The sequence below is a fragment of the Meles meles genome, chromosome X, assembly GCF_922984935.1.
Source record: "Meles meles chromosome X, mMelMel3.1 paternal haplotype, whole genome shotgun sequence".
In the NCBI taxonomy this organism is placed as follows: Eukaryota; Metazoa; Chordata; class Mammalia; order Carnivora; family Mustelidae; genus Meles; species Meles meles.
Window position 1 is genome coordinate 14846741 of NC_060087.1, and position 14434 is coordinate 14861174.

A 14434-nucleotide genomic window follows, 5' to 3' on the forward strand; every position below is an offset into this window, starting at 1 on the left:
AGCCTCACGGTGCTTAGTTCTGAGCATTTCCATTTCCTTTCCAGCCCTTGTATTTTTTGAAATGTTTCAGTTTAAAGTAGGGTTCTGCTCACAAACTGCTTCTGTTTAGGAGAGCAAAATAAGGGCAGGAGGGAGGTAGTGACTGGTATTTGGTGGCAGATGTTTGTCTCTCTTTGGCATTGAAATGACCATCAATAGGGAGAACTGGTGAACTAGATAGGTTTGGTACAAAAAGTTAAGTGAACGGAGGAGACTTTCTTTCTTTCTTTTTTTTTTTTTTTAAAGATTTTATTTATTTATTTGATGAGAGAGAGCGCACAAGCAGGCAGAGAGGCAGGTAGAGAGTGAGGGAGAAGCAAGCTCCCTGCTGAGCAGAGAGCCCGATGTGGGACTCGATCCCAGGACCCTGAGATCATGACCTGAGCCGAAGGCAGCGGCCTAAACCACTGAGCCACCCAGGCGCCCCCGGAGGAGACTTTCAAGAGGAATTCTACTACCGTCAACTAGCGAGTAATGCAGAAGCCTTTTCTCTGCTCTAGAAGCCCAATTAAAATGTTTCTCTGAGTTTCAGATGGAAGTAACAAATGATGGTATATTGTATTGTCAGTCATCCTGGCATTTTTGTGTAGCCTCAAGACATCGACACTTGTGGTTTGTCCATGGTCTATCACCAGTCTCCTCTCTTGGTCCCCTTCTCTCGCCCCCTTATTTTTTTTTCCTTTTCTGACAATGTCTGTAAGGTGATAAGAAAGAGAATTTTGGAACCAGGAAATGAAGGCCTGAGGAAAAGAGGGTCTGTCTGTTTACTCTCTGGTTTCTTGTTGTTCTATCCCCAAATATACCCTCAGACAATTGGGATTCCCAGTTTCAAAAACACTGGGAAATGACTTTCTGCCTCTTTTTTCCTTTGCAGGAAACGCATGAAATTGTGGCAATCAAGAAATTCAAGGACAGTGAAGGTATATATATATTTTTTATTTTTCCCTTTTTGTATGTAGTCCTTGTAAATAGAATGTGGAAGAGATAGGATCTAGCTAACTAGACTTTGTTCCTGAAATTTTAAAGTCTCCATCTCAGAAAGTGAGTATAACTTAGTTGTTATCATACTTTGCTTTGAAACATTTGGCTCCTTCTGTGTGAATCTTTTCATATCTCATGATATTAGAAAATTTATCTTATATTTTAAGGTACAGTCAGCATTGTGGAAATCTTGCTTCAGATGCTGAATAGAAGGCATGCTATTTATGCTATTCCTAAATGTTATTAAAATGAGAAGATCAATTTGAAGTAAATCTTTTTGTGAGTTCACAGAGTAGTAAGTGCTGTTTGAAGGGCTTTGGTATTGGTTATTGTGATCTCCGGTTTCCAGTCAATTAGAAATAGAAGGATAAGTGGTATGTAGATAGTATGAAGAAAATGATTTTGTATTTAAGTCATTTGAAGAATAAAAGCTTTTCAAGAAGAAATTCCGTAGTTGGAGTCCTTGGTTACGTCCAGACCATTTCAGATGGAGTATTAAAATTACCCTATGCTGGGCAAGAAAATTTTAAGTAAAACATTAAAATGAAAGTAATGTATAAAATATAAATAAATAAAGCATATCAGTAGTCAATAGGTTTTAAATCTAGACTATTGGTCACCTAAAGATAAAGTAGAGAAATATACCATGAAGGCACACATGGCCTTTCAGAAGCTCTAGGCAGCATTTTCCCAAATTTTTCTACAGAGACCCACAGAAATATTTTTTTACGTGCTGATCCAGTATCCACATACAGAACATCCTATATATAACTGAAGCAAAAATGTTACAAAACTATTATCCTAACGGGAGTTTCTTCATTTTCTGTTCTTTCCTGCTCATATAAATTCACATAAATGCCTGTTTGTGGCATCAATGTGACATTGATTTTTTTACCACTGAATCATAACTTGCTTTGTGAAAAGTAGTGCTAAGAGGACCGGCATAGCATTAACTTTCCTATCTAATTGGAAGTATGACAATAGCAGTCATAGCCTACCTCCATCAGCACACATTGACTAAGTACTGGAAGACACCAGCCTCTGTTTGTCAACAGTTTCATCACTCCTACTTTAGACACTTAGCAAACATTAAATAACAAAAAGGGCTCACTAATAAAGTCCTGGGGTAGATTCAGTAGTATTTGATAGAACCCACCTCTGATGTTCTGGTTATGTGGAGCACATCACATCATCTGGGAAACCTTCAGCAGCCATTGTCTTGCCAGCCTTAAAGAGAAGGCAATAATTAAAAAAAAAAAAAAAAAAAGAAAAAAGAAAGCTTTTAGCTTGTTGTAAAGAAAAAAAATCCGTTCCGTATGATGTACTTGTAGTCCAACAGGAAACAATAGCCCCAGGCCAGTCCACTCTGAGACCATTGGCAATGAGCTCTTTGAGCAGTGGCTTTGGGCTAACCACAGGTGGCCAAGAGACAAATGGTGATCTGCTAAAAAGGGTGGTTGCAACAGTAGAGCAAAGCATAACCTTTGCCTTCGTGTAAAGACTTCTGGCTGTGCATTCATCTTGTAAGGCACATCGTCAAGCATCGGTTACCACCAAAAATAATAATTGTCGTGAAGTTTTTGAAAGGCAGTACAATCTAGGTCACGTATGCCATTGCTTTAAAAACAAAAAACAAAACAAAACAACAAGAAAAAAAACTAAGGTGCCATATTCTTCACAATCCTTGTTCTATGCATACCAATTCTTAGCTTCTGTTAAACCATGTGTTTGTACCTGATACCTTCAGAGTGGTAATCAGTAGCCTATCTGTTGAGATTTACTGAGCCCTGAGCCAGGGGCTGTAAGAGACATGAAGGTAAGTCAGGTGTGTGTAATTTCAGGAAGCTTGGTAGAATGAAGACCTGTTTAAAAAAAAAAAACAAAGGCAGTAAAACGGAGTAGAAAGCAGTCAGTGCCTGAATGAATTTGAGTAATTTTGAGGCAAGAGACATTGTTTCTAACTGCGGCATCCAGAAAGTCTAGAATAGTCCAGACAATCTATAAAACATTTGATCAGCCTTAATTTCTGTGTGCTGACAAAGCATGAATCCCCTCTGCCCTCATCTCTGCCAGACCATTATCAGTTACCATAGCTCAGGGACATGCAGCCTTATTACCCGCCCATAATAGAAGTAAGGGAACATGTGTGGTGAGCAGTCCTTCTGGAATGTGAAGTGCACATAAATAGTTCAGTACAGATGGGAATGTCCATTCAACCCCTATGGCAATCACTTAATTCTGAACCGTTTGATCAGCTTAAATTTCAGTCAGGACAGTTCTAATAAAAATAGAGTTTCAGGGGCACCTGGGTGGCTCAGTGGGTTAGAGCCTCTGCCTTCAGCTCAGGTCATGATCCCAGGGTCCTGGGATCGAGCCCCACATCAGGCTCTCTGCCTGGCGGGGAGCCTGCTTCCTCCTCTCTCTCTGCCTGCCTCTCTGCCTACTTGTGATCTCTGTCTGTCAAATAAATAAATAAATTCTTTAAAAAAAAAAAAATAGAGTTTCATCTTAATTCCTTATTGTCATATAGTTCTCATTAATCTCATTTATTAATTACTCTAAAAATATTCTGCTGTTACTATGATAGTGCATGTTCTAAACCCAGTGTTTGAAAATCTTTGTGAAGATCATGAAATAATCCTATAAAAACACTTACACTGAAATAGAATCGGAACTTGGTCTGATTTGCATTCAGGCTAGTCAAGTATTCTCATACTGATAATATCAAGGGATATTTTGTGAGAGTATATATTATCTTCTATTAGCTTTAAAAGATTGTGATCATCTTCTATTTTATTATTAAATACATATTTATCCACAAATTTGTATAAAATGTTTTTGAAAGTACATTTTAAGGTAGACCACTATTTAATTCAAACTGTTCTTGTTATCCCAGGATAATAGACGCCTATCTAAAATGGGAACCAGGGGCGCCTGGGTGGCTCAGTGGGTTAAGCTGCTGCCTTCGGCTCAGGTCATGATCTCAGGATCCTGGGATCGAGTCCTGCATCGGGCTCTCTGCTCAGCAGAGAGCCTGCTTCCCTCTCTCTCTCTTCCTGCCTCTGTCTACTTGTGATTTCTCTCTGTCGAATATATAAATAAAAATCTAAAAAAATAAAAAAATAAATAAAATGGGAACCAAACTTTAATAGTAAATAAAAAGTTAGACTGGCACTTTAAGTTGGGAAAATGGAACAAAAATAATAAAAATAAGTTACTTTATCTTATAGTTAACACAATTTGGATTATAATAGCAACTATGTGCTATTCCTTAGAAAAAAGAATCAAGTGTTACCTTTTTTGGGAGATAAAAAATAAAAGAGGCTCATTAAAAAATACACCAAGGGCTTTGTCAGTTTTCCCTTTATTTTTGTCCCCGTCTCTCTGTCTTCATCCTAGTCAGTTTTTTACTCTCTAGTTACTAGCTGTTAGAACTCCGTCAGATCACTGATCAGTGTCTTTTGTCTATGATTTTCCTTAAGACTGACTGACTGGGTGGGGATACAAACTCGTGTGAAAATGGAGGACTTGTGTGAGTGATGACATTTTTTTTTAAAAAATATTTTATTTATTTGACAGAGAGAAATCACAACTAGGCAGAGAGGCAGGCAGAAAGAGAGGAGAAAGCAGGCTCCCCGCGGAGCAGAGAGCCCGATGCGGGGCTCGATCCCAGAACCCTGGGATCATGACCTGAGCCGAAGGCAGAGGCTTTAACCCACTGAGCCACCCAGGTGCCCCGAGTGATGACATTTTTATCTGAGATCTCTTCATTAGTTAATATATTTTTTATTTTGATGACTTTTGCTTCTTTATTCATTATCGTCAGTGTAGAGTTTCAGTTAATTTTTTTGAGAGAGAGAGAGCGCGCACACACATGCGAGTGGTGGGGAGGGACAGAGGGAGAAGGAGAGAGAGAATCTTAAGCAGCCTCTGAGCCTGGCACAGAGCCCAAAGCACAGCTTGATCTCATGACCCATGAGATCATGACCTGAGCTAAAACCAAGAGTCAGATGCTTAACTGATTGAATCACCCAGGTGCCCCTGTGAGTTTTCTATTAATATAAGTTCCCACAGAGAAACATTAGCTATAAACACCTAATCATCCAGGAGTCTTCATAGAATTCTATTTAGTATTTGGATTTTCTGAGAAGAGGAAAAATGACCACAGACCAAAAAGTTACTAGAAATGATTCAGATGAAAGATATTTTTGGGACTACGTATAATGATAAATTTAGCCTAATTCATCTACCCTTCCTGTAACTCGAATTTTGTACAATGAGATTGGATGTTCAGATGATAATCTTCTGTCACTGTTGAAGGATCATTCTCATGCACACACCTATACAAATGTCTGCCATCCTCAATTCAGTGAATAATCCGATAGCCATGAGTTAGCCTAGATAGATTTGAATTAACAAGAATTGTGAACATTGTGTGTTCATATTTTACTTGAGAAGGTCCTGTGATCTAGGAATTATTTTTGACATACCTTTGGATCTTCTGGCGTGACAACATCTTTTGCTTCTTAGGACTTTTTAGTCTTTCCCTAAAAGTACAGGTGATGGGTTCAGGAGGGTCACTGGGCCTTATTATGTGGCAAGGAGGCGGATTCCCAGGGAGCTATATAGTAGTCCATAGTTAAGATGGAATATAGGTTGTGCCTCTACTTTTATATCAAATAAAATGGCTTGCATTTCATATCCTGCTTATCTTTTCTGTAGATAAATATTTTTTCTCTTGGAATGGACATATTTATTCTTTTTAAACATGAGAAAATATTTAATTGGTCATTCCTTCCTTCCTCCATTTTATTTCATCCTTATTTTTACCCAGACTTTAGAAAGCTCTATCCTGATCTCTGGATTGAGGAAACTCTGGTCTCATTTTGTATAATGGTACAAAACAAGAGTTCATAGTCTTTGGTCCTTAAATTAAGAAACCAGATTTCTCTATAAGAGAGGCCTTAAAACAGACTTGCCTATCTTTGGTTAAACAGAAAATTCAGTTAACTAAGCTTAAGCATTCTGGCTAGTCATGATTTCACCACACTTCCTTTTAATGTCCAGAATGGGACTCTTTCAAGCTTCAGGGATTCTTCTAGGATTTGATGAACATTTGCACCTTTCATAATTTAATACATTTCTTTTGTGCTTTACCCAGTCTTCATTGCTGAAGATATAAGGATTTTCATCTTTTTTGGGGGTAAATATGGTAGCAGTACCGCCATTCAGACCCCTTGGCCATGTTAATTACCCTCTTGGTGGTATTCCTTCTTTAGTCAGGGCAACCAGACTCAAATACGGTACCCTTACCGTTTTGCACAAAGATGGGTTGGCTTTTTTCTCCTCCATTGTATCCACTTAAAGGTCCATTTTGGGGGTCCTCTTTGGCTATACAAGAATGTCAGGTTTGTGATTTCATAAAGTAGGTTACAGCTATTTCTGGATTTCTTTTCTGAGCCCACAGTTCCTTAAAAATAGAGTTACAATAGAGTTTCTGCTCATCTTTAGATTTTTCTCTCTCTATTACTTTGCATTTCTTTTGCTCCTGTGATTTTTTTTTTTCCTTAAAAATTGTTTCGGGGTACCTGGGTGGCTCAGTGGGTTAAAGCCTCTGCCTTCGGCTCGGGTCATGATCCCAGGGTCCTGGCATCAAGCCCCACATCGGGCTCTCTGCACAGCGGGGCGCCTGCTTCCTCCAATCTCTCTCTCTGCCTGCCTCTCTGCCTACTTGTGATCTATGTCTGTCAAATAAGTAAATAAAAATCTTAAAAAAAATTGTTTTCTTTTACTTTAGTGAATCTCCCTTCTTGATTTTTAGTGTGTTAACTTGTCTGACAGGTGAGCTAAAAGTAGGTTAGTTCTTTGTTTTTTTCTTACTTACTGTCCTTTTTCTACCCTGCCATTTAATCATCACTCCAAAGAATTTATGTGACATTGTCAGACTTGCTGCCTGTACTAAGCTATACACCCTCACTGGTAACTGAGGACCAGGTCCATTGACATGTACATAAGTAGGACTTGCATGGAAGCACCAGGTCTTAGAGCTGGAAGGACCTTCAGAATCATCTAGGAAAAGTCCAGCTTCAGTTTTCAGCCAAGGAATCCAAGGCCCAAAGCTGCACAGGTAGTATGTAATTAACTGGGAAAGATGCAGACCTTAAGATCTTTGTCAAGTTTTTCTTCTACCCATAACACATACCATGTTGCTTTGCCACTCAGCTAAGCAGTAGCAGAGTGCAGACCTGAGCTTGGGTGTTCGGACTCATTCTCTAAAGCTTGCTCACTGCCTTATGCCATGTTGCCTACGTCCCTGTCTTCTACTCAGTGTGGCATTCCCTTCACTCACCCTGAGGAAGTTACTCTTTCTAGATGTGGTTTCTTCATTTGTAAACTGGAGAAGGCCTAGCCTAAATAAAGAATCCGCAGGATTATTTCAACTGGAAGGCAGGGATTTTTGTGTTCCTGGCAGTAGGCTGTGCTATCACTTTTAAACAATGCCTCACTGATGAGCTTGGCTGCTTTCTGAACCTGAGGTGAGAAGCATGTGTACGTGCAATGTGTATTGCTTTTTCCATTATCTCATCATTTAGTGCCACAGTTTTGTCCAAGTACAGGGTAGGCCAGGAGCCTTAAAAGTACTTAAAGAAACAAAAATAATAGGACAGACCAAGTAATGAAGAGTGTGCATTTTGCTTGCACTTAGGGAATTAGTAACTCCACTTCCTGCCTGTTCCATTCATTACATTCTTAGTGCCAAAGTGCTTGCTTCAACTTTTAATATCTGTGGCAGGCATACATTAGACAAGCCTTCATTTCCTAAAATAGAGAGGCAGCTCAAATGAGGTGGTTTTGGCCCCATATGCTAGGAGATTTTTGTGAGCTGCTTTTCAAAGATTCATTTCTCTTTCTTCTTTAGCCATTTTTATGTAGAGTTGGTATAGATTTGAATGATGTCTATATCACAGAGTAGCAAAATCCAGGGAGGTTTATGCTCATAATCAATGAGATTTTAATGGAAAGAAATAATTGGTTATTAGATTTGGAAAAAGCCATGGGATTGTTTTTTAGGGTCTGTATGGGTGGGGAGGGTACCCATTTATTAGTTACTTTATGAATGAAAAGTTAAGTGGCTTGCCCAACATCGTATTTCACAGTGTTGGTTCATTAACAGGATCCAAACTCCAGGTCTCCCAAATCCTACTCTAGGGTTCCTTCTTCTAAAGCTGTTCGACTTCAGCCATTCTGAGGTGGCTCTATTTGTTCACAAAATGAAACTGCCCCAAGTTGCTAATTATACAAAGCTCCCTTGTTTCAGTTGCTTTTTGGGTGCCAAGAATTCACCAAGCATTTGACTAGGAAAGATACCAGCTGTATTTACTTTTTACTTAGTTGCAACGTTCATTTGTACCCAGCTCCAGCAAAGCTTATGGATGTTAATGAATGGTTAAATATATATGTGTTCTTGACCCTTGGTCCTTTCAGTTTTTTTGAAGCTCCCTATTTTATAATCACATATTACAGAAGACAACCAGGCATGGAGATGAATAGGGGAAAATGAATTTAGTTTGTCTTCCTGCCTGAAAAGCTGCCCTTTTCAACCTTCTAGAGACAAGATGGAAAGCATTGTACTCAAAACTGAGAGGACGAAGTGCCTCTTGCTTGCCATCACGTTGTTGCTTCCCATGAACAAGAGCTAGCCACATATGAGTGACGATTTCCTCATTTTTGTCAGAAGTATTCATTGATCCCTTCTTTGTACCAGGTGCAGTCCTAGGTGGTTGAGTGTGTATTGTTGAATAGTAGAACTTGGGCCTGTCCTCTGAGAGCTCTTGGTTTAGCAGGGGTAGCCGCCTGTAAGCAAAACAATCTATAAATAAAAATGGTGAGAAAGGTCTGTGAAAGAAAAGTTCAAAGTAGAATGATAAGGAATAATAGGGATGGAAGCCTGCTTTGGTCTAGTGATCTGGGCAAAGCTTGTGAGAAGCGCTATTTAAACTGAAACCCGAAGAGGAGCCAGCCAGCCCTGTAAGGAGTCTGAGTTGTAGAATGTCAGTTCCAGGCAGAGGGAACAAGTTCAAAGGCCCTAAGCTCGAAAGAATAAAGTTGGAGCTATTTTGGGAACTGAAAGACTCAACGTGAGGGAGGGGAAGGAAGGACGTGAGATGGGGATGGAAAAGCAGACAGGAACAGGTCATGAGTAATCAGTGTACTTGTCTGTATTGAGTTATTTCCTTGTTAGAAGATTGTTTGCTTTGTGTTGAAACCTGTGTGGCATTCTGTGTATTAGAGATAGGTGAACTTCAGTTTGATTACCCCAGTCTTGAAAGTAAACCAGATGGGGTAGCGGAGAAGCAGGTGAACCGACCTTATAACACTAAAGGCTTTTTTTTTTTTTTAAGATTTTATTTATTTGACGGAGAGAGCGATCACAAGTAAGCAGAGAGGCAGACGGAGAGAGAGGAGGAAGCAGGCTCCCTGGCTCCCTGCTGAGCAGAAAGCCCGATGTGGGGCTCAATCCCAGGACCCTGAGATCATAACCTGAGCTGAAGGCAGAGGCTTTAACCCACTGAGCCACCCAGGCGCCTCAACACTAAAGGCTTTTTAGTGTTCCCTATGTTTTAGCAGTTCTGAAAGTCACAGAACACCACGTCTCTGGCTTAGCCCCAGTTTGCAAAAACAGCTGGACCTCTGTCCCACCACAATCCTCTAAGACACTTTGGGAAACCCCTGATCACATCTCGTACATTCCCCCTATTGCCAGGTGGCCCCCACTGTGTCACGTTCTTTTCCCCGTGACTGGGCGGGGGGAGGGCGGCTGTGAGTCCTCAGTTCCCCGTTAACCCCCCTCCCCCCTGGTATGGACTGGGCTGGCTCACTGCTTATGCCACTGTTGGCCTTGGTACTGCTAGTTCTTGCTTTCTGATAGGCAGTATCTTTCTCTGTCCTTTTCTAATCTCTGCTCCAGCATTCCCCAACAGTTGTTTTTGCTAAAATAAGGAGGATATTTCACTTGTATAACCATTCTCAAAGGAGTGTTGACTTTATGTTCCCTGTTTATTACAGATACTGTGGTGCTACAAAGCCCCTGTTTTTATTACTATCTCTCTATTCTTGAAACTCAGTTTGAACAGAGGCTGAGAAATGCGCTGGGATAGAAAATAATCTGAAAAGTACTCCTGGTTCCTGATTTAGAATCTTCCCCTCCCCCATTTGGAGGGAAGATTCAGCCCCCTTTCTCTTGTGTATCTTGCTTAGGAAGCATTTGTCTCTAGAAGACATTTTCATCTTTCCCACTTTCATCCCCAAACTCCATTTTCTTCTTCCCTGAACCTGAGGGAGGTTGGATATGACTGAACATGAGACTCACAAAACTTAGACTCTCAAGCTAGGATTTTGACTATGACCCCAAACCTTGGGGACAGATGTGTTTTAGAATTTATAACTTTGGGGTTTTAGAATGGAAATATGGCATGCTACTTTAGCACCTTGTAATCAGGTGCTATTTCTAAAGTAAACATATTTTACATAAAATAAACATGTCCCACATACTAAGTGGGATAAACAAAGAATATAAGTGATCTCATGTCAGTTCAGGTTTTACTTCTGAGGAATTTGCCATAAACTTGGAAGAAGTGTTCAGTTTTTAGACTGATTTTTGAAGTTGGAGATAAAGGATTATGAACCTGTAGTCTTGTGTGTGTACATGCCTATATGTGTATATGTGAACATGGTAGTTAGAATTTCTGGGTTAAATCTGAAGGTATCATAAAAACTCTTTTCAAATAAAGTATTCCTTTCCTTCTCCCCTGCCAATTCATCCATTAGAGAAATGTGATTTCCGTCCTTCTCCATGCCTGTGGGGGCTATCATGGGTGAAGTTGACGATATGGGAGGCTGTATTGGTTCAGCGTAAATTCTGCATCCCAGCACAGCTACACCATCTGGGCTGGACAGATGGACATGCCACAGGAAGACAGCAGGAACCTATAGCAGCTGCTATTCAGAGAGATCAGACACTCTTAGAAATCCCTGCAACTTGACTCTGAGCTGCACTGTGGGTGCCTGGTATGTGACCTCTGCTCACTGAGGTGACTCGTGTGCAGCCTGAAGAATAAAATGTTCTTTTAAGCCAAAACTACAGGCCAAAGTTAAAAACATCAGCTGCAACAGATGCTGCATAGAGGCTCCTCTGCACACTGATAGAGCTGATTCCTTTTTACCCTCTTAAACTCCTTCTTTCTCAGTGCGTAGTGTTAGAATGAAAAGGACAGTGGATTCATACGTCATATCTGTCAGTATGTGTTTATACATACACTTTGCAATACAGAGTATAAGAAAACACAAGCAGAAAATTAGGTTCATGCTGGTCAAGTAAGCCTTTTCTTCTGTAAGATGCTAATTCTTGATCCTTTCAGCAAGAAAATGTGATATTTAATCTTCCATCCTTGAACTCCTTATGCAGAAGTACTCAAAGTAGAAAGGGAAATTGGTGTGTTTTCACTGTTAGAATTTTTTGAACAGTAGCTTGAAAGCTTTAATTTTACTCTATTCACCATCGTTTACATTCTAGAAAATGAAGAAGTCAAGGAAACGACTTTACGAGAGCTTAAAATGCTTCGTACTCTCAAGCAGGAAAACATCGTGGAGCTGAAGGAAGCCTTTCGTCGGAGGGGGAAATTGTACTTGGTGTTTGAGTATGTTGAAAAAGTAAGTCACTAATTCATAGTGTGGAGATTTGCCTGATTTTTTTTAACTTTTATTTTATTTTATTTTTTTAAAAGAATTATTTATTTATTTATTGGACAGAGAGAGATCACAAGTAGGCAGAGAGAGTGAGAGGGAAGCAGGCTCCCTGCCGAGCAGAGAGCCCGATGCGGGACTCGATCCCAGGACCCTGAGATCATGACCTGAGCCGAAGGCAGCGGCTTAAACCACTGAGCCACCCAGGCGCCCCTTTATTTTATTTTTTTAAAGTAATCTCTACACCCAGCATGTGCCTTGAACTCATGACCCTGAGATCAAGAGTTGCACGCCTTACCAACTGAGCCAGCCAGGCGCCCCTGCCTGATTTTTTTATTTAGGGTTGTTTCTGGCAGTGTTCAAGGAAGTATTATTATCTAGTGTGATTTGTCAATGTACTCAAACTCTTGGTATTTTAAAAATGAAATGATTATCCATAATCATTAGAAGCCCTGAAATGTATTGAAGTATTTTGTGTAATTTAACTCTACAGAGATCATCTTACATTTCAACAGTGAATTTATTTGGCTTCTGATGTTTTAGAATCTGTGTTCAACAAGTTGGTTCCTTTAAGTTAAACCTAGGCAAGGCCTCTGAGAGAGAGACAAGTAAATTGACAGTGATGACATAGGAGGGGCGCCTGGGTGGCTCAGCGGGTTGAAGCCTCTGCCTTCGGCTCAGGTCATGATCCCAGCGTCCTGGGATCGAGCCCCGCATCGGGCTCTCTGCTTGGCTGGGAGCCTGCTTACTCCCCTCTCTCTCTCTGCCTGCCTCTCTGCCTACTTGTAATCTCTATCTGTCAAAAAAATAAATCTTTAAAAAAAAAAAAAAAATTGACAGTGATGACATAGGATGACAGAGGTGTGGAAGGCAGCCTGCCAGCATAGGATGGCTGCCGAAATCCGACCTAGAGTGGTGAATGAGTGGGCTCGTGGAGCAGCCTTTCGTGAATTGCCTGTGCTTTGGCTTTAAGGGAAAGAGATGTGCCAGGAGGCATAAGGTGAGGCCTGAGGAGGTAGATGCGGCCGCATATAAGGAATTGGAAGCATGGGAGAAAAGTGGAAAAGTATACGCAGTTCAGTTGTTGGCATACTTGCTTTATATTTTTTTAAATTGGTAACTATTAGTGACCACTTTAATAATGGTATGTGGCCCAGGGGCAAGTGTATGCTACAGTAATCAATATGTATGTCTTCGAATTTCTTTGAGAGCAGCTGCCCTACAGTGGTTGGTTATTGTCCAAAACTGAAATAATTACCTTAACAAGAGTAGAATAAACTGGAGCCAGGTGGACCTTTTAGAGGTTTCCTTGATGAATGAGTATGTGCCTCTGGATTTCCTGTTACCAAAACAACAGTAAAAATTAATTACTTTTATTAAATTTCACTTCTGGAGTACATGTCTTTTTAGGAATCTGCATGATAAAAATGAGAAATTTCTAAATTATAAAATGAGGCTTTGTGAAGAAGGTGAAGACCAGAGAGATCTATGTTTACCAGCTGCTTTCTGTGCCGTAAATGACGGTGTCATCACGACCACCACCATTACGAAATAGAAAGCAATGTTGCCAGGATGATGGACCAGGAATGTGGCTTTTGACTTAATTCAGCCTTTACAGGTTATTTTTCTAATGAAAGTAAATAGACATAGTAACTTCATTTCAAGCAAAACCGGAAGAGTATTATAAGTTTCTCTGTCATTTTAAAACACTGTTTTATGCATCTTTTCCAAAATCTGCTTAAAGGTTTCTTTTTTCTTTTTCTTTTTCTTTTTTTTTTTTTAAAGAGGGGAGGTGGGGAGAGGAAGAGGGAGAGAGAGAGAGGCTGCACTCATAGCGTGGTGCTTGACACAGGGCTCGATCCTACAAACCCTGAGACCATGACCTGAGGGGAAATCAAGAGTCAGATACTTAAGCAGCTGAGCCACGCAGGCGCCCCTTAAGGTTTCTTTTCCTGTGTCAATTCAGGTGTTTTCCTAAGGGACCTTCCCCACCAAAATTAAACTGAAATTTAATTCTTCTCAAAAAGTTATAAAAAGGACTGTTGTAAAAATTAGAAACTCTTTATATTATATTTTAGTTGTCAAGAATAATCGTGCAGTTTGCAGTTTTCACTGCCAAATAATGAAATTCTGACAGATCTATTTCAGTTTGTCTTTTTTTAATTTCTGTTCTGCTCATGGTGGTAGTTCACGATTAATAACAATTTAATATGAACAAATGAGGAAATCACCTCTCTGTGCCAGTTTGTATGTCTGAGATCTCTTTGCTGTTAAGTGGCAGGGCTGCTCCCAGAGCTCCCATATGTGTCCGTCTAGGCCTGGGTTTTTGCCCTGACCCTGTGGTTTTTCAGTGGAAGGTGACCTCCCATCAGCGGCAGTGCCTAACGATTAACAGAGTCTCAAGAGGGCAGGAAAGTGATGCTCTTAAAGAGTAGGGGGTTGTTAGAGATACAGGACGACAGTGGCTTAAACAAATAGATATTTCCTTCTTCCTCACATATAAATACAGAGGTAGGTGGTACCTGGTATGGTAACTCTGCTCTGTAGCCGTAGAGACCTAGTTGCTTCTGCCTTTCTGCTCTACCACCCCTGAGATGTTGCCCTTGTTCTCAAGGTCAAGATTAAGCTCCAGCTGTCACATTCCATCGGCCAGGATTTAGTTTCATGGCCA

The 14434-nt window shown here is 40.3% G+C and overlaps 1 protein-coding gene across 2 annotated transcripts in view; it reads left to right on the forward strand.

Annotated features, from left to right (window-relative positions):
• The window catches only part of CDKL5 (cyclin dependent kinase like 5), a 203354-nt gene that overhangs the window by 136206 nt on the left and 52714 nt on the right, over positions 1-14434 (forward strand). For both annotated transcript variants that reach the window (XM_045996416.1, XM_045996417.1), the window contains exons 4-5: positions 914-959; positions 11594-11730. In XM_045996416.1, coding sequence (XP_045852372.1) covers positions 914-959; positions 11594-11730 — 183 coding nt within the window. The remainder of the gene's footprint in view (positions 1-913; positions 960-11593; positions 11731-14434) is intronic.